Source organism: Pantherophis guttatus, chromosome 2, assembly GCF_059756535.1.
Source record: "Pantherophis guttatus breed Tessera chromosome 2, ASM5975653v1, whole genome shotgun sequence".
NCBI lineage: Eukaryota > Metazoa > Chordata > Lepidosauria > Squamata > Colubridae > Pantherophis > Pantherophis guttatus.
The window spans coordinates 93,415,960-93,439,397 of NC_142064.1; the positions used below are offsets into that span (position 1 = coordinate 93,415,960).

Sequence of the window (23,438 nt, forward strand, 5' to 3'; positions counted from 1 at the left end):
TGACTCCTATTGGAACCACTCAATACTAAGCACTCCTTCGTTTTCACTTGGAACACGTAGGGAGACCATTTCTTATGGCTTAAAAATAGAAGTCAACAGCCCGGGGTCTGAAGGCCAAATCCTACCTCCCAGGTAGCCACAATTGAGAATCATGATCAAATTGTAAAACTTGTTCCAGATGCAGTTGCTCCTGCAATGAGGCTTAATATGAGTGAGGCTGGCTTCTTCCCTTCCATCTCTTCCAAGCAGTTCTCCCATAAAACTGACCAACTCTTCCAAAAGCTTCATCTCTAACCACGAGATGATAAAAGCAGTGATACAAATGTAATCACTAGGCAATATTCCCTCAGGTTTTCTCCCATAGTGCCACATTTCCTACATCTGCCTCAATACAAAGTGAAATCTACAGCAGAACAAGCCGATACTTACAAGAGTGTGAAAAAAAAGCAGCTTTAAATTTTTGTAAAGGCAGCACAATGCATTTCAACTGTCAATGTAGTCTACATGAATAACAGCAATATTTCATAACATAAAGACACATTAGTGCAATCCAAAGGGAAGGTAACATAGATGAAGGACAGAGATCTTAAGATAAATACACTCAACCCAAAGAACAATCGAAGAAAGTTCTATCACATAACACTGAAATGCAGGAAAGGCACCGTTTTTTTAAAAAAAAATGTTCCTGCTCTCTACATTCCTTTCCAGAGCTGCTTGTGCATGTATAAATGGATAGAAAAAAGGAAGGGTGATAAACCTGCTGAAGGAGATGCATAAAAACAAAAACAGGGATCTATATGTATTAAGACAGTAAGCAGCCTCAGTACATACAATATTGCATATATTGAGTGACAAGGCTTGGGTATTAAATTAAAAGCTGGAAAGGAACTGGCAACCCTTCCTATCCATTTTCTCCAACAATAACAACAACAACAACAACAACAAAATTGTTCTGGTATATATATATATGTGTGTATGTATGTATAGTATTGAACATTAGTGCACTTTTAAAATCATACTAGTAAATAAAGGTGCATTTATAAAACATATTTCAGTCTAAAGGTGTGTATTGCAAGAGGTCTGTAGGTTAATACTGTTAACAGGAAGAACGGAAGTCGTCAAATAGCACTGCCAATGAATGCTAATGCATTGTGTGCTATAGGAGCTTGGCCATCTATCCATCTTTTTTTCTAGAGCTTCAACGTTTTGCTAGGTGGGAAAGTGATGATATGGTTATCTCTCTCTATACTTCTCCTTGCAAATAAACTCCACTCTTTAAAAAAAGAAAAAGCAGATGCCCAGAAATGATATGCTATTTGATATTAACTAAGGAAAAATTCGGCTAACTTAGAACAGACTGGGGAAAAAAAGATGCAATGTACTGAACAGCCCTTATTTTCTAAGCAATTTAGCAAATTTTGGGGTGACTGTTACTACACAGTTGGCTTAAGACGATGCAATATACTGTAGATTAATAATATCAGTGAATGCGGCCTAAGATGTGAAGATATATTTGCAAAAAAGTGTCTACAGAATTTATCGGCCCTCAGAATATCCACAATGGTCCTTTGGGCATATCTGTTCTAGACAATATACCAAAAGAAAAAAAGGAAATTCTATCTAGCAGTTCCCTGCCTGGTTGCATATATGAGCTCATAGGCTATTTATATAGGAGACTTTGCTGTATATAACAATGAAACTTTTTAATATGTCAAATGTAATGTAAAACAGCTGGTCACTTGAAATTTTAAATCATTTTGCACAAAAACCTTCCACAGGTTCTCTTACACTATGCCTCTTGCAGTTTGATGTTAACCAAATCTGCTTTTCCCTGATCACATTCAGTTCTCTAGTTGCCCAAATGTCTTCTGAAAACCCAGCTCAAACTGGGCAATTATTTGAGGAAAAAATAATAATGCTGAACTAATTAGGTATATTTTCACACACGAAAATAGTCCATCTTGAATTATATTCCAGCTTCAGATTTTCAGAATCCAAACTGAAAGCCTAATTAGTTTTCTAGCCAAAAAGGCAGCTTCAGACATCGGTACATGAGGCCAGGATTAGATGTAGATGGCCTGAAGCTCATTATAAGGTAAAGACTGTCTGTAACCTTTAGGCAAAAAAACATAACTGAAAAAAATATCCTGGCTAAGGAGCAATGTCTCTTGCTGCTTCTGTATAATAATGGAATAATGGAAGTGAGCAACCCACTGTCAACTGTCTTAATAATGAAGCCGCAGCCTAGAGTTTTCCATCCATATAAATTCAGCTAAATTATATAACAAAGAATTCATATCAAACATTCCTTTCCCAGAAATATGGACAATGTTTATTGTGCTCATAACCCACTATTGAAATGAAATATGTCCCTCTGGTGTATTTCAATGGCTAATTAATGGTGAATTTTCTCAACCTGATATGCCTACCCTAAAGATACATTCGAGAATGCAGTAGGAAATATTAAATATTTGGTGTGCTAGCAGGTTACCAGCATTCATTTCCTATAATTCCTTAAGTTTTCAATATCTAATTGGAATTAAGATTTAACTGATCATTTCATACATTAAAGATCACGATTAATAGGAGAAAAAACCCAACAGATATATCTTAGCCATGTCCTGTTTAGGAGTCATACAAGTATGAAAGAAAAAACTTGCAATGGGAAAAAATACCTAATTATAAAATTCTAGAAACAATGGTATAACAAAAGAGAATTCAACTTTTAACTCTATCAGAGAATTTTTGAAACTCTTTAAAAACCTTGATGTTGCAAATAGTTATAAGAAATGTTTCAAACAAAAAGTGTAGACTAGTTTGAAGATCCTACATGATTTTTTCTTTAAATTACCTTAGCCAGAAAGCCTGCACATAGCAACAAATTACACAGCTCCTGAATTCAACAAATTACACAGCCATACATGACTCCTCCATAAATTAAGGACACTGTATTTATTTAGATGCAACTAATATCTCACTTGTTTCAGTAGGAAATACCAGCCACTAACTTTCTTTGGCTTTCTTGATATGATACAGAAATGCGTGTCTGGGATACAAAATAAATGAAATACTTAAATTACAAAGCCTTGAAGTTTAAAAGAATTAGACTTTGTATTGGATATACTTATCACTTCTGCGCAAGTAGATCTGAACTAGCAAGACTGGAGAAATAAATTTAAGGTGCTTTCAGGAAAGGTGAGAAATATAAAAGACTAATTAAAAAACATGAAATAAAGCTGATCAAAAACCTCAATAATAACTAGTCAGAAAGGAGAGCTAGTGAAGAGGCTGAAAGTTGAAAAAGAAGAGAAGATAGATCTGTTTATGAAAAATTACATTCATGGTTTTTTTTCAGGCAAGACTAAATAATCAGGTTTCATTAGATTACCATAATAGTTGGCAGAAAAAACATCTTCAGACATGAGTTTTGCTCTGTTTTTGTATACAAAAGCACAGAAGTAGCCAATTAAGAATATTAGACCGTCTATATAACTTGAGCAAGTTAACTCTTGAAAGAGTAAGTACTGTGTAGGCTTTATCAAAATAAGTTTAATCAACAAAATCTTATTTATTTATTTTTTGCATCAGCACAAAAATCATGATTACCTAATAAATTTGCTTATAGGTGTAAAACCCTACAAAAGGAATTAGCCATACACTGATTATTAAATGATTTCTCTGCAGTAGGGACATCTGGCCTACTTTATCAAATACTGGAACCTACTACAGAAGGACTAATGGCATTACATCTTAATTTTATCACCTTTACAGGAGTGGATTTTAAAAACTCCTTTCATGTGCTTAGATGGCAATGAGTTAAAAACAAGTATCTTTTAAGTCAGAAAATTATTGTGCACTGTATGACTGTATTAACAAAAATGAGGGGAATAATATCCATACCTAAATATGGTGATAAAATCCAGATCCATTCAGTTCAGAATGAAAAACAGGATTGTTACCTTACCTTTGACCCAAAGAGCCAAGGCTCTTGAAATATTCTTAAAAAGTCAACATAAGCTTAAGTTTACAAAAAACATACAGCAAAAAAAACCCCTCTCTACTGAAGTCTTCAACGAAACCTCCATCTATATGGAACAGTTTAACTTGAGTTAATCCCAAAGATTTGAGAAGGGTGCGGTAGCTCAGAAACCAGAATTCATAACTTGCAGAATCAGATAAACACTAACCTTGCTTCTGACAGATCCATAACTGTACAGGCATGAAATCTCACTTAGCACAACAGGTTAGCAAGTTTACATGTTAGAATGATCTTAACTACCTGAAGACATCAGCGCCAATGTCAAATGGGTTTATCCTTCTTATTGACCTATCAAAAACACTCCTCAGTAATGGAGGGCATTTTTTTTAAAGCAGCATTTAAACAATCAACCAGATGAAGCCAAAGGAAACGAAGTAACAGCAACATAAAATAATTCCATGAACATGTCTCATCAGGTTCTTATAACTTCTGCCAGCATGTCTATCTAATCTTTGCAAGTAATGTTACACATCTTTCTACGTAGCACAGTTGCAAATTGCATTACCCAATTTACACAGATCAAATTAGTGTGAAAAACAAAAGAGGCATATTTCTTTCAATGCACCGGTAGCCTTGGGAAGAACGCCATACCGTTTAGCCAGGGGACAAGTTAAAATTTGTTTTCATCCATTATAGGGTTTTTCTTAAGAGATGACAATTATATATGAAAAGGGATATGGGGATAGTCCATTAATACCCTCCTCCATTGGGTGTTTTTCAACATTTTGGCACGTTAAAAGAGAAAAGGAAGACTCCAGAAAAGAAGAAAGTTAGAAAGAAAAGTTCTCTTCTGGAAATGAGACATGAAGAGACAATACTGAAAGAATGCTGGCTAGGTTTTCCTGAAATACAGTCACTTATAACAGAAGTAGGTCTTGATTCCAGGATGGCTTCCATTCAAAAGGCAAGGCAAGGACTCTCTCTACCTTGCTGTGGCTGGCTGGACATGGCCCGGATAAGCTCTCCTTGTGCTGGTGGCTTGCCTTTGCCTAGCTAGGAAAGACTGTCCTGAACCAGTACTAGCAAGTCTGTCTTCTACTGCTTTTTTATGAAGAGTCATCCCCTATAGAGAGAAAGAAATTAAAACAAAAGGCATGTAGTTTTAGTGTGGGAAACTGACAGGGCTGCACGATTTCTTTGCCAAACCTATTAAGTCACTCCACTGAATTGATTCCAATAAAAGGAATCCACGTTTTCTTGGATTAAGCGAAAGGTCTTAGACACACTTCATCCCTCTTTCAGAAGAGAGAATGTTTTGGTCATCCTGGGGAAGCTCCCTTATGTTAAAAAACAGACCCGGAAATCCTGGTCCGCTTGAAGGTTCAATCATGGTCCTTTCTGATTTTCTGATTCTAAATTGGGTGCCTTCTTCCAACAGTTCTCTTTGGTTGTTTCCAAAAGTGGACCTCTCTTCTGAGACAACAATGTCAAAGGAGTCCTTGGTATTAATTTTAATTTACTCTTGCCAACTCCATGAAATTGTGTGTGTGGGGGGGGGGGGGACGACAGTTACACAGAATGAGGGCTGAACTGTATCAATAGACAAACAATACATTCCTTTACGTTCCTTAACACCTTGAGGCTGCGTTGAAGCCTCAAAACTGAAGCTTCAATGCAGGTTGAAGTTTCAAAAGTTCAAGGTTTCAAAACTGAGTATTATAAAGGGAACAATGTTCTTCAAACAATTAAGATACCAGGGGACACATCACCTTTGAAGTCTGAATGTCAATTTAGTTCTGGAAAACATACTACAGAAGCGAAGCAATTCATTCATCTTTGCTGGTACTCTTATTTTACAATGTGAACTCTACTTACCATATTGTACCAGGCACTGACAATGTATCTCTCCTCCATTTCTCTTTGACTCTTTGTCTTTTCATATTCTTTCTATTAGGAGGAAAAAAGTATTTCTCATGATTTCACATGCATACTGTAATGGGAGTATACTGAGCTCAGCGCTCAAGTTCGTATTTTTATTTCTGTTGTGTGGAATGGTGGCAAACTGTGGGATTTTAAATTGTTCATGAAAATGTATAGGGATTAATTTTCATCATGGAAGCTCATATTTCAGATTAACAGCTCAGGATAAAAAGCATAATGCTTGCCTTTCATGTACTTAATGTAATTGCCAAGAAGATTCAATTGTATGTGCTTTTTAATCGAGATAAGACTGACTGATTTTGAGCAGGGCTTAATTTGGTTTAAATATGCACAAGATTTCATAGGAAATTACCTCTAAGGATTGGAACATCCTCTCACGTTCCTGCAGTTGATTCTTCAGTGCCTGAATTTCAGGTGCTGAACCCAACCTTGGTTTGGGATCTAAAGTACGGATGACCTGCAAAAGCAAGAATCACATACTAAGAAGGTAACTCCAAATAGGAACATAAGAATTTCAATATTTGTTCATCTACTCCAGAACCATCTGTTCTGATTAGTGCAGTTATCCAGGATCTTGGACAGGAAAAGGTTTAAGCAGGTGACTGCCAGACTGAATCTAAGATCTTTTGCATGCAGAAGTTCTGTTACATTACTGAAACAGTGTATCTTTGGCAAGTTATTTAGAGTTGCTTAAGTTTTAAGGTCTACAGAACATCCAGAAATGTATCAATTTTAGCTTTATAGGAATTAGGAACAACATAAGAATTTTGCCACAAGGTACAACTGATCTAATGTTATAAAAATACTCAATTTAAATACTTGGGAACATATGAAGAACCTAGCCTAGATTTCTCTTCCTAGTATTTCTCTTCCTTCCTATGAATATATACTGGGGGAGGGGAGGGGAAGGGAGGAGAGGAGAGGAGAGGAGAGGAGAGGAGATGGAGTAGAAATTAGAAGAAATTAGCTACCAAAGAATGTGAGCTTGAAAGTCTTTTGTCATGAAAACAAAAATCATCATTATTATCCCTCCAAGGGGCAGCTCATTGTGTGGTGGACCTGCCTGCTCTAGTGATGCTGTTGAACAGATAAAATCATATCAGACAGATTTGAGCTGAAGAGTCTGACTAAATGTGTTCCAAAAAAGCCATCTGGTATGATGAGAATGTATAATTCGAATTTCATGCCGGATCGAATGTTGCCCGGATTAACGAAAGTCACATTGGGTGCTATGACTCCTGGGCATTCACTGAAAAATGTGCTACAGAGGTCGGCTGCCTCTACTAGGCAACCAGAGCATTGATCTGACAGGTGAAGAGAAGGCAACAGACAGCAAAGAATTTGGTTGAAGGAAAAAATAGCAATAGCGCTTAGACTTATATACCACTTCAGAGGGTTTTACAACCCTCTAAGCAGTTTACAGAGTCAGCATATTGCCCCCAACAATCTGGTCCACATTTTACTGACCTTAGAAGGATGGAAGGTCAAGTCAACCTTGAGCCGATCAGGACTGAACTGCTGTCAGTTAGCAAAGTTAGCTGCAATACTGCATTCTAACCACTGTGTCACCATAGCTATTACTACTCAAAACTACTCAATTATGGAATGTTTCTATGAATCAGAAACATTGAAATGTGAATGTACCCATTTTGAAAAGACATCCAATTTTTCGGTTAACAAACAGATTTATGGACCAAACGGACTTAATTTTCAAACACAAGTTCTTTATCAATGCTGAATTGGAAGCAACTCAAAACCTAGCAATTCAAACTTCAGGTTTATTTAGAACTACCAATAAAAATGTCAATTTGCATAGTTAGCAACAAACAGAACGTGAAAAGACTATAGGCCTTAATGGAGAACAACAGAGAAAAGAAACTGAAGTTACTAATGCATTGCCAACACTATTGGTTAATGAAGAACTAGTTGGGAAAATGGACCGAATGAAAGAAGCCAAATAATACATTTGCCAAAATTAAAAAAAAACCCTTCAGCTAAAATAGAAACAAATATTAATGGAGCTGTCAAAAATATTCCAAATGAAACAATGACCCAAATCAACCAGCTGATGTATGTCTATGTAACAACTCAAGAATTGGAATGAAGGAACGAAGGCATTAAGAAAGGAAATCCTAAATGGAAAATTTGCGTAGCATTGAAGAAAAAGAAAATTTGCAATGGATTTGAGCAATTTGAAGAGTCTGAGGCAGGGAAATTTGAAGAATAAGAAAATCAAAACTAGCCTGTGCATGAAGTACAACCTAGACAACAAAGAAATAGCAGAGACTGCAGAATAATTGAAACAAAGGGTTGTGGCCATTGCAGAGAAGTTCAACTGATATGACAATTAAATAATCCAATTCCATCAGAATTCGCAGTTTAGGGCAATACATTCTACAAAACCTGGAAAAGACCTTGAATTTTTGACAAGTTTATGGGAAAACAACAGGAATCACAGTAAGAATGCAACATGAATCAAGCAAGTTGAAAACAGTCAAATATCCAGCATGGAAGACATTAGGATAACTGAGGAAATGCCTTGTGAGCCAAGACAACATGGCAAATGATGGCTGACCTAGAATCTCTTATTAAGATTCATGACAAAGTGAAATCTGTTTTTTTTCACAATCTACCTTTACAATATACCCATTTTGGTCTTGCTGGCTCTCATGTTTTCTCACTCTGTTTTACAATGAATCTTCAAAGTGAAGTAATTTCATATTTGATTTAATATATGTTTTTGGGCCTGGCTTGCTGAAGATCTCCTGCTTAGAATTCTCACTAATCAAGCAGTAGAACATCCTGACATAAATTCTGGTCAATCCAGAATTATCACTGTTAAATGTGGCAGGTGAAAGGGAAGATACCTTCGAGGACCATTCCTCGTTTTTTTTGTTTTTTTTTAAATTGATTTATATGCCGCCCTTCTCCGGAGACTCAGGGCAGCTTACAATGCATTAAGCAATAGCCTTCATACTTTTCTATATTTATACAAAGTCAGCTTATTGCCCGCACAATCTGGGTCCTCATTTTACCTCCCTTAGAAAGGATGGAAGGCTGAGTCAACCTCGAGCCTGGTGAGATTTGAATTTACAGTAATTGCAGACAGCTTGATGTTAATAACAGTGCTTTAGTGCTTTAGACTGCTGTGCCACCAGGCTCATTCAGCCCTTACCAGAATTAACAAAAACAAAACAAAACAAAACAAAGTTGTGCAGCAAATGGTGGTAGAGGAACAGTTAAATAACAGAAGCTGAAAGTGACAGTTCATAACATAAATTATCTTGCCATTCAATGATCAATATCAAAATAATTATATTAATAACAAATTGGGTTCTATTCATTCACCAATTTCTCAAGGTGATCAACAGATTTGGGGATTAAAAGTTCTATTTTTTTATAAATGTATTAAATACAGACACAAGCATAAACACACATTTATATCTATCCAGTCATTTTGGGTTTTAATTATTTTGAAAATAGGTTTAAATGAAATAATAAGACAATGTAGTATAAAGCAGCCAAAGATGCAGTTCAGCGACTAATTATTAGCTATTCTACATTATGTTAGCACCATTTGACTCTCTGTCAGAGTTGTAGAGGGAGGACAATGTTAGCAAAAGGTGAAATACTTACACTTTTAGCTTTTTCCAAATATTTTTTGTATCGTTCTTCCATTTGCTTCATTTCTTCTTCTTTTTTACACAAAGCTTCTTGCAATTCTTCTATTCTGAGTGCTTTATTTGGAAAAGATATCACATTTCAGAATAATGCAAAAGTTTAAGAATTTTGAGATATTAGACATACTAAACAGCAGATTACATCAGATTAAATACAACAAAGAAACATAAAAATTAGAATATATATTTGAACCATAATTACAAGGAATTCTAAAAACTGGGTGAAACCCAACTGGAGGTAGATCAGTACAAATTTCTGTTTCTGATTACAAATAAGAAGTGGATGGCATCTATATTAAGCAAATATTTGTGTGGCATTATGGCAGCCTTGTCTTAAATGTTTGTGTAGTTATACACAAATTTTATGTGTATAACTACAAATATAGCTTATTTTTCCAAACAAGCTATACAACCAAAGCCATATTTACAGTGAATGCATAAAGGTAGTCCTTGACTTACAACCACAATTGGGACCAGAATTTCTACTGTAATTCAATACAGTTATAAAATGAGTCATCACATTACTAGACCCAATTTTACCATCATTTTTGCCATTGTTATCATGTAAATCTTGACTCTACGTAGAAAAAAACTGGCTGAGAAAGTCACAAATCATGATCATGTAACAACAAGACATTGCCATTGTTGTAAATGTGAGCCAGTTGCCAAGTGCCCAATGACCTCTGAGGCAATGCAATGGTTATGCCTTCTAGGGTGAACCATAAATCACTTTTTCCAAGGCTGTCATAACTTCAAACCATTATTAAACAAAAGGTTGTAAGTAGTGTTCAGAAATCTACTTGGAGAATTTCCCCAGAGCAGCCATAGTGGTAGACCCTAACCAAAGACAATAATTGAGCTCAAAATTTATGTTACTAAGCAAGACAATTTTTGAGTTTTGCCCATTTTACAACCTGTTTTGTCACAGTTGTTAAGTGAATCACTGTAGTTGTTGAGTGAATCTGGCTTCCCCATTGACTTTGCTTATCAGAAGGTAGCAAAAGCCGATTATATGACCCTGGGGCACTGCAACAGTCATAAATATATGCCAGTTGCAAAGCGTCCAAACTTTGATCATGGGGCTGCTGCAATGGTCATAAGAATGAAAAATGGTCATAAGTCACTTTTTTCAGTGCCACTGTAACTTTGAAGTCTCTAAATGAATGTTGTAAGTCGAGGACTACCTGTATTATAATTTCTGAAGGTGTCTCTATGTATTGCAGGATGTTGAAAGAAGAAAACAGAGAAGTTTATGTATATTTCATTTCTGCTAGTGAGTGAATTGCATTCAAGCATATGCTTACTCCATGACCCAAATAATAAAGGGACAATTAACCAGGTTTTATTTCATTAACAAAAATGACTACTACATAGCAATCTGCTGAAACGCTAAACCTTAAAATAAGAGCTGTGTTTAAGATCTTTATTCACAGTTTTGGGAGGAAATAAGCAAATATCTCTGAGCTTTAAAAAAATCAGTTGCAATTAAATTATTTGAAATAAAAAGAACTACTCACAACTATTGTTATAACGGGGTTCTAAATCTTCAATGATTGCCCGTTTCTTCTGAAGCTCATTATTAGCTTCATGGAGCTTTTCACTGCAAAAAAGAAAAGAATGTGCACATAAAACAATTGCTTTCTCACTCTTAATTGGATCAATATTAAAGAGAGAAGAAATTAGGATAGTATAACTGTATATAACTAAACAGTTATATAACTATAACTAAAACTGGATTATTTCAGCAAAGAAATAGAGTTTTGTCAGAAACTAGTATTAGCTGATGTTTGTTTTGATTTTTGTTTTGAGGCACTGAGGATCCTTAGAATTAAGTGAAATTAAGGAAGAAATAATGAAAGTAAAGAGACAAGGGAATGTGAACTTTAGAGATTGTGGATGTGGCTACAGATGATTTATGCTGGGTTGGAGAATATTAAGTGAAAAAAAGATTTATTTATTTATTTATTTATTTGTTAAATTTATATACCGCCCTTTTCCAGAGACTCAGGGCGACTTACAATGCATTAAGCAATAGCCTTCATACTTTTGTATATACCTGCTTAGTAGGGCTTTCGGCCCCCCCTTAAGAGGTGTTCTTTTTTATACAAAGTCAGCTTATTGCCCTCACAATCCGGGTCCTGATGTTGAAAAAGATGGAAAGTACCAGGAACCGGTACCATGCCTAGTTTCATTTCTGTTGATAAGCCTATGAGGAAGAAATGATGTCCTAGAGAACCAACAAATTGTTGCAAGACAATACAGTAAGAAGGCTGCAGCCACCACCATTAACAGAGGAGCAAGAGGTCAATGGTGGAGGCAAGAGACTGGAGGCAACCTCTTGGAACAATGAGCTTTGCACACAGAGATCCCCAAAGAGCTGTTTTAAGGTACCCAGGAAATTACTGGGTTATCTCTGGAAGGCAAGGGAACTTTGGGGAGAGGCCCTGGATAGGCTAGGAGAAAAGGAACCTGCTTTTTCATTCAGTTCTTTTCTTCTAAGGCTTTCAACTGATTTCCTATTTCCTTAACATTTGTTTAGTATGGATACTACTAATAAGATAGTCCAGTCCAATTATGACATTCAATCATGATGGCTGTAAGGAGGCTCAGGGTTTCATTAGAACTGTTATTTGAAGCTCTTAGCTATTTATCTGGTATGTATTAGCAATTTATTTTGTACATAAATTTCTATCCATATGTATTGTTGCATTTCTACTGCTTAGAACTTTATTTCACAACCATAAAAAAGCAAAAGTTAGTATATACAAATATAGTATACCACAGTACTATATATAAATATGTTAAGGGGACAAAACGTTTGCCACCAAATTGCCATACTCTGAGCTCAAACCAACAACATAATTAATAGAATTATATAATAGAATAATAGAATTATTGGGGAGGGGGAGAGTGAATACACACAAACAGATAAAAGCACACACACACTTTATCCCACACCAATCCCATATACACACATCTCTCTTTCTTAATTAGCCAGTATGAGTTGACAAGACTTTGGCGATAACATATTCACTTTCACTCTACTCAGTAGAGATAAAATAGTAAAGATATTACTATTTTAAATTAATAATTGTACCAATTCTGCTTGCTTACTTATGTAATAAGGAAATTCCTACTTCAAACCATGATTTAAACATTTTATCAAATTATTAAATATTATTTCTGAGCCCTAAAGAATAAATTTATTAAACTAAGAACACACACTATAGATTTGCACCAGGAGGTAAGAGTTGCAGAATTATTACTAATATACGAAGCAATTTCAAGTGATTCAATCCTAATTATTCTCCATAAAATAAAAAATATTTATTATTATTATGAAAACGAGTAATATTTTTATTACTTACAGATGTTCATCAAGTTTCTTTTTCAGAATGACTGACTATAAATGAAAGAAAAAAAAAGAATTACTTGAAACAAACAAAGCTGTATACTTTTATCTATACTTTTAACTGAACATGTTTGACATTCCGGACAAAGAACTTATGGGGAAAAGAACTAGGCTGCCTAATTTCCCTCCTTATGTGTTTATATGCAAATTCGTGGTATTTATCTATCTCTTCATATGCCAAAGCATCTCAAAGTAGTTTATAATAAAAATAGCAATACAGGTAATTAAAAATACTTAAAACAATGCAAACAATATAAAACAGTATTCTGTTTTTAAAAAGTCCTTAAAAGATACAGCCAAAGTCTTTTTTTTTTCTTTCCAACATTCAAATTGAGAAGGGTTGGATGAAAAAATGAGTTCTGAATATGTTCCTACAAATTATTAAGTCAGGTGCTCCACCCTGTGCTTTCCACAGCATCAGTGCTGTCACAGAGAAGGCCGCCCAATATTCAGCAACTCTAGGGTTTACAGAGCAGGATCATGTCTGATGATTTCAGTACTAACCCAGGCTAGTAACGTGAAGGCAACTTAGGTCAAGTTACTGAGGGGTTAATATGTCATGACCAAAACCTTGAAAATAGTTCAACAACTGGCAGCCAATACAGCTGCTTCAAAAGAGCCATAATATGTGCTCTGAGTCACAGAGCAGCCTAGCTGATGCAACGTGTAGCAAATACAAGGGCAGACCCATACCGAGGACATTGCTATAATTTAAGCATGAAGTTACAAGCATGTGAATGAGTATAGCTAGACTATCCCTGTACAACAGAGGTCTTCAAACCTGGCGGCTTTAAGACTTGTGGATTTCAACTCCACAAGCTATGCTGGCTGGAGAATTCTGGGAATTGAAGTCCACAAGTCTTAAAGTTGCCAAGTTTGAAGACCTCTGCAGTACAAGAAAGGTAATAATTTGAATAGCAGCAAACAGCAATAATTCTAACCACAGAGGTCACCTGGCTCTCCAATGATAATGATAACTTTAGAAGTTAACACAGTGCCCTTAATCCTCAACTCACTGAGATAATCCAGGAGCATATTGGGGTCAACAATGTCAAAAGCCATTAGGAGTTCAAGCAAAATCAACAAGAGTTATGTTCCCTTTATCTCTTTTCCAGAGACAGGGAGACATGATTGATTCCTTCCCAAAACCAATCTCCAGATTGAGATGAAAGCACTGTAAATATAATTTAACAGTATTATAGCTGGGATTATATGCTAAAATGTCTTTTACAGAAATTTTACAGTGGATGTTTTATGGATGATATATATTTTCATGGGTATTTTAAGTGTTCTGCATTTAAATCACCAGGAGTGCCTGGCAGATTTGGTAAGAATCAATCCAAGAGACCAACAATGTATTTATTTGGGGTAGCTCACATATGACAACACCAAAGCCCTCTCCATAGTATGAAAACACAAGAAGAAAAATGTGCATGTATGATTCAGAATTATCTGATTGTTTGCACTAGTATTTCACATCAGTTCCTATATTATAAAGGAATTTTATACTATATTAAATCCTCTCAACTAAATATAAATATAAGGTCTATGTCATTTGAGAAATAATTTGAGGAAACCCCTAATGGATTAAATTTATAATTTAGGTGCAACCTCAGACATTTCCAATCATTTGTATATCTGTTTCTAGGAAAACATGCCACAGAATTGTGTAGAAGCTGCCAGAAGGACAACACAGCAAAAAATAAACAAACAAACAAACAGATAGCACATAGAATGCAAAAAAGAATTAAAATCCTGTCCAATTAAATGTTCTTTTTTGAAACATTTGAGTCACAAATGAGACTGATTCAGAGCAGGTTGAAATAAATAGGAAGCCATACTCACAATAGCCTTGTGCAGAAACCCATGCCAAGAGACAGAGGTGACAGTTTAGTGCGAAGTGAACAGCAGCCAACAGAAGGAAACTATTTAGTATCTTTTCTGAAGAATATACAATTAAAGCAAGGCATTCTCACACAGCATGCACATTATCTTCTCTTTCTGTGCTCTCTAAGGTTTCTTTCTCCTATCTCCTCCTCTAGAGAATTCTGAAAAACTATCACAAAGGTGTGTTAAGGATAGGAGTGAGTGTTTGAACTCAAAGCAGATACTACAATAAACAAGGTAACTTTATGAAAATATGAACTCAAATATATAATAGTAAAAAAGGGATTATCATAATCCCAACTTCTTTTTGCATGTACAAGGTTTTGGTGCAATATGTAGTAACAGTCTGCTGAATGCAACCTAGTATAGTCTATGATGGAGACCGGCATAATGCTTACAATATATTTTATCCAAAACATCAGGACCTTATTTGTATAAGTTGGTTTTTCAATGATATTTCAGTAATGATTGGTCATACAATGTACAAATCTAAAACTGCTTTGCTCACAAAATTAAAGGGGAGGGCATTGGGAGTCTCAGCACTTACGGTAGTAGTGTGCTGTGAACGCATTAAGCCATTTATCAGTTTCATTTGCTACAATGCGTTTATCATTCTTAGAAGGGAAAATAGCACCCTCATGTTATCATGGCTCCAATGCTGCAAATCAATCTGGACTACATTGATATATATTGCCTGTAAGTCAGAAGATGCATCTTTCTATCAAGAAAGTTATTAGCTACCCAGAAAGCTGTAATTTTTACTGCTGCCACCTGTTCTGTATAGGTTTAAAGTTGGTTGCCAGCTGAGTCTCCAGTTGGAAATATCTACTCCAATCCCATCCCATCTCAGCTATTTCTTTGACTATCCCATCAGATTTCTGACAGAGACCTGACTGCAAATGTTAGACTTTTTTTAAATACCAGCTTTTCTTTTGAGAAAATCAACTGGATTTCATTAAGAGGATAGGGGGGCAGGAGGTAGGCAGTTCATCAATAAAAAGAACAGAATCAGAAAATGGCATTACTTTGCCTTTATATACAAAGGTAATGAAATTTGACAGAACAATTAATATGATTAGCAGGAAAGTAGGGGGCACCAGAACATTTAGGGCTATGTATTTGTGTATCTTTTCACTTACATCTTCAGCTTTTGATCCTTGATCCTGCAAAGACTTCTGCAATTCTTCAACCTGAGATTGTACTTCAAGCAATCTCTGGTTTACAAGCCTAGAAAAAAGAAACAAGACTTAACTTTTAAGAAGCATCGGTGGGTTTATTTTTCTCCTAAAAGAATCATCTGCTAGTCAAGGCCCTTGTGGGTGTTTAGAAATAGTTGTGGAAATAATGGCCTCAAGGTTTTATTTTCTTATTAGCACATTCTCCTGTCCTTCAAATGAAGCAATAGTACTAAGTCTCTTCCTAATTATGGTACAAGTCAATGAAGTCACAAATATGTATTAAGCACCTCACAGACTATGTGAAATACAGTGGGTTTTTTTTAATGAAGTTGATTAGTTTGCTGTCATGGGCTCCATGTTACTTCTCATTCTCATTTTTCCAACATCTCTAGCAGTTCAAGATCACACTGCTAAAATACATGCCAAACTATTGATTTTTCTCAATGCAGTTTCTTGAGTTCTTCAAATGGAACCAGCACAAAAATGGGTACATATAGTTTTCTTCTTTTTCTCTTCTTTACCTCCTCTTTTACTGCTTTGGATGTCTAAGGAGATACAAAGTTCTGATTCTTGCTCTTCTGGCAGCCTCAAAGTCTCTCAAATTACAACCTACTATGTCTATGTCATGACAGTGGTAACAGGACAAAGTAAGGGATTGCTAGGAGTGGGTGAAGTATGGCGTGGCCTTGTGCCACATGTCCCCTCCCACTTATGACTGTATGACTGTAACCTTGTTGCTGGTATCCTTAAGATTTATATTGACTGTTTCCCTATGACTATAATTAAGTGTTCTACCTTATGATTCTTGACAAATGTATCTTTTCTTTTATATACTCCGAGAGCGTACGCACCAAGACAAATTCCTTGTGTGTCCAGTCACACTTGGCCAATAAAGAATTCTATTCTATTCTATTCTGGTAGCCATGAAGGCCATCCTGGGTCACCCTGAAACAGCCTTGTTAAAGGGGCTCTGGTGAAGTTGGGACAGGTCCTGCAATGGGTAATATATTGCTACAAAAAATTATAACTAAGGTACATATAGCAAAGCCTCTATTAAGCTTAACATATCTTTTGAATAAGAAATATTCAAAATGTCCTTTTAAAAAAAGGACAAACATTCTGACCCTTACTCTAGTGATGATATTACCTCATCACTCCAATATATCCTTGAAGTCTTCAGAATTAACAAACAATAATGTGCAATCCCAGCTAAAAATGTTGTTTTTAATATCTTTAAAGTGGAAGCAAGTGGTTTCAATCCACTTCCACTCCACTAGTCTAAAAGGAAAACAGCACCTTCTTACCTGTTCTCTGTTTCTAATTCATTCTTTCTTAGATTGGCATCATCCAAGAGACTCTGGAGCAAAGCAATCCTCTCATTGTCAGAGCCCTCCTGGTGAAGTTTTAGCACTCTGTTTTCATGTTGAAGGCGAATAAGCTTTTCCCTTGAGAAACAAAGCAGGAGTAATGAAATAGTGTCATTCTCTGGGAAAGATCAATACCATCACTATAGAAAGTATGCATTGTGAAGTAACCCTCCTACATTAATTGGACAGCATCAACCTACTTTGGATCATTTTTCTCAATAAATAAACATGTTTGTTTAATTCAGTCCTCTCGATCTAGTTTTAGGACTTGTGTTAGATCATATGTATGCAGAAATAATGAAAAGCCAAAGAGTCACAAACATTTAGCCCCTTCCCCCATAGCTTAATCCAGTTGACAACATCATTGTTATACTTCTCGTGTCTTTCTATCCTTGCAAAGCATTTTGCTTCCATCATATCTACACACTACTTCATATACTGTCTCTGTTATCTCCTCTCTTTTTCAAGAGCCTTGGTGGCACAGCAGACTAAAGCACTATTAAGTAACACCAGCTGCCTGCAATTATTGCAAGTTCAAATCTCACCAGGCTCAAGGTTGATTCAGTCTTCCATCCTTTCGAGGTAGGTAAAATGAGGACCCAGTTTGTGGGGGCAATAAGATGACTTTGTATAAAAAAGAACACCGCTTGGAAGGGGCGAAAGCCCTACTAAGCAGGTATATACAAAAAGTATGAAGGCTACTGCTTAATGCATTGTAAGCCGCCCTGAGTCTCCAGAAAAGGGCGGCATATAAATTGAACCAATAAATAAATAAATAAATAAGATCTCATCAGTTCCGCCCATCCATGTTCTTCCCTTTAGTCATTTAGTTTTCCTTCATATATTAACTTTTGTGATCAAATCCTCACTCACTCTTTCTGAATAACCAAACCTAGATTATCTTCCACATCATTTTTTTTCCCATGCTCACTCCTGAGGCAAAGAATGGCTTGTCAGAAATTCTCATCACCTTTGTATCCTTCACTAAATCAATCTTTCATCACAAACAATTATTCACCATAAACAATCACATCAATTATAATTTTAAATTCATTCCTTTTCAATTTGTACAGGTAGTCTTCACTTAGCAACTGCAATGATCATTCATAGTTAGTGGTGATGAAAAAGAAACCTTAGGACCAAGCTTCTCATTTACAACCTTCACAGATGTGTAAAGCAAACGAAAGCTGAAGTAAGTTCTAATGATCAGGCGCAGTTTCACTTAATGACCATTCTGTTTAAGTACCAATTTTCTGATCCCAACTGTCATCACTAAATGAGGATTACCTATATGCATCAACAATACAATCTCATTTTTGTACTCTCTCCTCATTTCCACTCATCCACTCCTGTCACCTAAAAGAATAATTTTCCTGTTTTTCTTCAGAAAGCTGCTCAATTTTTGTACAACTTATCTAATTCATACTTTTAAAGCCATAGAAATAAAGATATTTATTTTCTCACTAGCTCCAATTTAACAGGCATTAATCAATTTTATTGGTATATTTTATAAACCATCTCTAACCCCATAAAGTTAAGAAACATATTTTTAATACTAGCTTGATTCAATTACTCCAATATTAATTTCCATTTAAGCTCATCAGGAAGCTTCAGAGAAGAAAACAGAAAGTATAACAGAAACTGAACAAATTCAATGAGTGAGGTTACAGTAAATATCATCAATTTTGATCTATTTTATGCGAATCTGCTCGTGTGAAATAGACCATATACATTCCCCATCTCCTTTTATTCAACAGGGTCTTCAATAGTTTAGTTTAGTTTAGTAGATAGAATGTGTTTTTTTAAAAAAAAATGAAAAGAGAAAGGAGATAAAAGTACACTCACAATTCTTGTGAAATTCAAGGAAGGATTAAATTGATTCAGGCCTACTAGAGATTTATTTTTCAAATATTTGCCTGAGGAAGATTAAGCCCATTTTCAGTAAATTTAAAGGGAAATAAAATTTTAAACTGGACAAGATCAATAAGAACTATTAATCTTAATCCTGGTAAAATGTCAGTAATATATGAAGTTAAAAGTGTGACCATATAAAAACATTTTATGTTTATCTTACTTTATTTCTGGAGTAATAATTTCTGCTGCCAAACTGTCAGAACATTCTTGACCTTCCAAAGGTAATAATCCTTTTTTAGGGAATGAAGAAGAAAGAAGAAAGAAAATATTAAACAGGGTAGAATAGTAAAGATGAAAAAAATACTGTGATTTCAGTATTCCTATCCAAATCCAATAAATACTTAAGCATGCAATTCAGAAAAGAAGAAAAAAGCAAAACATTATCCTCTCATAAAAATATCCCTATATATATACATTTTCAAGCCTCCAATAAAAATTTGCAATCTGGTAAATAGTGATTTGTCCTAATTCTTGCTTAAGCATCTCCAATATTATTATTATTATTATTATTATTATTATTATTATTATTATTATTATTATTATTATTATTTATTGAATTTGTATACCGCCCTACTCCCGAAGGATTCAGGGCGGTGAACAGCCAAATAAAATACATATAATACAAATGTTAAAAAACCATTAAAATACAATTAAATAATTGGCCCGGAGAACGAAATTTAAAACACCCCAAATACATAAGACAAATTTAAAATTTAAAAATTTTAAAAAATTTTATTCACATGACAAATAGTTCCTAAGTAAGTACTCTACTTTCAATACTCTAACAAGAGGCAAAAATGGATCAGTGATACAAGTTTTAATAAGGGATATAATTTTCTCATAAACCATTACATTTCCAGAATCTTACCTGAAGAAGTTAGTTGTCCTTCTTGTGCTTTTATACAATGGATCTCTTCAATTGTTTCCTTTAAAGAATCTCTTTCTGTTTTCAGCCGCTACAGAGTTTAAAAAGAAAGATATTTCACTATTCCAGTAGACAGTTCATAAAGGATGAAGTTATGTTACAGATAGTTCTTGTCTTATGCTCACAATTGGGACTGGAATTTCAGTCATAAATTGGGATGATTATAAAGTGAGTCATCATGTCATTGGTCATGATTTTACAATCATTTTTACTGTAGTCATTATTAAGCAAATCCAGCTTCCCCAACTGACTTTTTCCCTCAGAAACCAGCTGGAAAGATCACAAATCACAACCGGTTTTAAATGCAAGCCATTTGACCGGTGGCTGAATTGTGATTACGTGACTGCAGGGGTAGCGAACAGATGTGAGAACAGATTGTAAATCATCACTGCATCACATTGTTTGTTCATGTTCAGATGGCATTTCACTAGCACTCATACTTCCTTGTCACATATAAATATTTTACAATTACATACTTAAAATTCTAAAATTTATTATGAGTTTAAATTCAAGGGAAAATAAATTAACTAATATTTCTTAAGTATGTAACAGGTTGGAGTTATAAATTTGGAAGGAATATTTAATTATGTATCACATAATATGGCCCAATATTTCTGGAGGAAAGCTATTAAAATCCTTGAAACTTTTTAATAATAATCTTAGATTAATGATAAAGTTAGCAGGATCATATTGCTACGATGTTCCATGTTAATGGAAGCAAGTCAAGAAAAACTAGGTGAAAAGTCTACAACTGATATGTGGATTATCATGATACAGATGCAACCATAAAAAAACAACTGCAGTACATTATGGTTTATACTAGAGCAATGCTTGCTTAAGTTCACTAGCCATCACAAAACTTCTCATTATCCCTGTGCTAATGAACAACTACAATCATGGCCGTAAATGTTGGCACCCCTGAAATTTTTCCAGAAAATGAAGTATTTCTCACAGAAAAGTATTGCAGTAACACATGTTTTGCTATACACGTTTATTCCCTTTGTGTGTATTGGAACAAAACCAAAAAAGGGAGGAAAAAAAGCAAATTGGACATAATGTCACACAAAACTCCAAAAATGGACTGGACAAAATCATTGGCACCTTTTACTTAATATTTGGTTGCACACCCTTTGGAATAAATAAGTGAAATCAGTTGCTTCCGATAACCATCAATAAGCTTCTTACACCTCTCACCCGGAATTTTGGACCACTCTTCCTTTGCAAACTGCTCCAGGTCTCTCTTATTGGAAGGGCGCCTCTTCCCAACAGCAATTTTAAGATCTCTCCACAGGTGTTCAATGGGACTGAGATCTGGAGTCATTGCTGGCCACTTCAGAACTCTCCAGCGCTTTGTTGCCATACACTTCTGGGTGCTTTTTGACGTATGTTTGGGGTCATTGTCCTGCTGGAAGACCCAAGATCTCCGACACAAACCCAGCTTTCTGACACTGGGCTCTACAGTGCGACCCAAAATCCGTTGGTAATCCTCAGATTTCATGATGCCTTGCACACATTCAAGGTACCCAGTGCCAGAGGCAGCAAAACAGCCCCAAACATCAGTGAACTCCACCATATTTCACTGTAGGTACTGTATTCTTTTCTTTGTAGGCCTCATTCCGTTTGCAGTAAACAGTAGAATGATGTGCTTTACCAAAAAGCTCTATCTTGGTCTCATCTGTCCACAAGATGTTTGCCCAGAAGGATTTTGGCTTACTCAAGTACATGTTAGCAAACTGTAGTCTTGCTTTTTTATGTCTCTGTGTCAGCAGTGGGGTCCTCCTAGGTCTCCTGCCGTAGCATTTCATTTCATTTAAATGTCGACGGATAGTTCACGCTGACACTGATGCTCCCTGAGCCTGCAGGACAGCTTGAATTGCTTTGGAACTTGTTTGGGGCTATCCTGCGTTGGCACCTTTCATCAATTTTTCTCTTCCGTCCACGCCCAGGGAGATTAGCTACAGTGCCATGGGTTGCAAACTTCTTGATGTTGCATACTGTGGACTAGATCTCTGGAGATGGACTTGTAACCTTGAGATTGGTGATATTTTTCCACAATTTTGGTTCTCAAGTCCTCAGACAGTTCTCTTCTCCTCTTTCTGTTGTCCATGCTTAGTGTGGCACACACAGACACACAATGCAAAGACTAAGTGAACTTCTCTCCTTTTTATCTGCTTTCAGGTGTGAGTTTTATATTGCCCACACCTCTTACTTGCCCCAGGTGAGTTTAAAGGAGCATCACATGCTTGAAACAATCTTATTTATCCACAATTTTGAAAGGGTGCCAATGATTTTGTCCAGCCCATTTTTGGAGTTTTGTGTGACATTATGTCCAATTTGCTTTTTTTCCTCCCTTTTTTGGTTTTTTTCCAATACACACAAAGGGAATAAACATGTGTATAGCAAAACATGTGTTACTGCAATACTTTTCTGTGAGAAATACTTCATTTTCTGGAAAAATTTCAGGGGTGCCAACATTTACGGCCATGACTGTAAATCCTCTACTCTGCTGAGTTTATTATATCTTTAAATAGATTATAGGGAAAGGTAACCTAGCTGAATAGACACAGATATAGAGCTGAAAATTTATTATGAGATCTGAGATAAAGAAAATGAAACAGATTTTTTTTTACTTGGAATAAAAGACAAACATGATAACCTAGATCTGAAAGTGTGTACATTAACATGATAGGTAAAGCCTAATAAAGAAAAAACAAAAGGAAACATAATAGGTATATAAATTATGATTTGGTATTAGTTAAGCATAAGCTTTATAATGATACAGCCTTGATTGCCATCCTTATCTGTTTTCTTTAAGTGGTTACTTAATTTGTTTTTGCCTTCAACCAGCAAATTAATTAAATCATCTATCAGGCAAACTTGCATAAAACAATGATGGAAACTTGCGCAAAATCAATAGAGAAAAGGGAAGCATAAATAACTCCAAAAAGCAAAGCTATTAATTGAGAATTCATCAAGAACATATACTAAAAACAAATTGTATCACTGAATTTTCAAATGGAAGAAGATACTTTAAAAAGATAATAAAAAAGTCAAGATCAAAAGAAAAGAAAAAAAAGAACAGTAGAAAACAACAACTAAAGAGTTCAGAGCTGACTACACACGCATAATAAAGATATATACACTATATTTAAAAC

At 35.3% G+C, this 23,438-nt stretch overlaps 1 protein-coding gene across 1 annotated transcript in view; it reads right to left on the reverse strand.

Moving 5' to 3' along the window:
* Positions 1–2,933: 2,933 nt before the first annotated feature.
* HOOK3 (hook microtubule tethering protein 3) overlaps positions 2,934–23,438 on the reverse strand; it is a 52,533-nt gene continuing 32,028 nt past the window's right edge. The window contains exons 13-22 of the mRNA XM_034410688.3: positions 20,227–20,314; positions 19,519–19,588; positions 17,382–17,522; positions 16,039–16,126; positions 12,969–13,003; positions 11,118–11,200; positions 9,557–9,657; positions 6,273–6,377; positions 5,855–5,926; positions 2,934–5,102 (exon numbers count right to left, since the gene is read on the reverse strand). Of these exons, the coding sequence (XP_034266579.1) occupies positions 4,962–5,102; positions 5,855–5,926; positions 6,273–6,377; positions 9,557–9,657; positions 11,118–11,200; positions 12,969–13,003; positions 16,039–16,126; positions 17,382–17,522; positions 19,519–19,588; positions 20,227–20,314 (924 nt within the window). The 3' untranslated portion in view covers positions 2,934–4,961. The remainder of the gene's footprint in view (positions 5,103–5,854; positions 5,927–6,272; positions 6,378–9,556; positions 9,658–11,117; positions 11,201–12,968; positions 13,004–16,038; positions 16,127–17,381; positions 17,523–19,518; positions 19,589–20,226; positions 20,315–23,438) is intronic.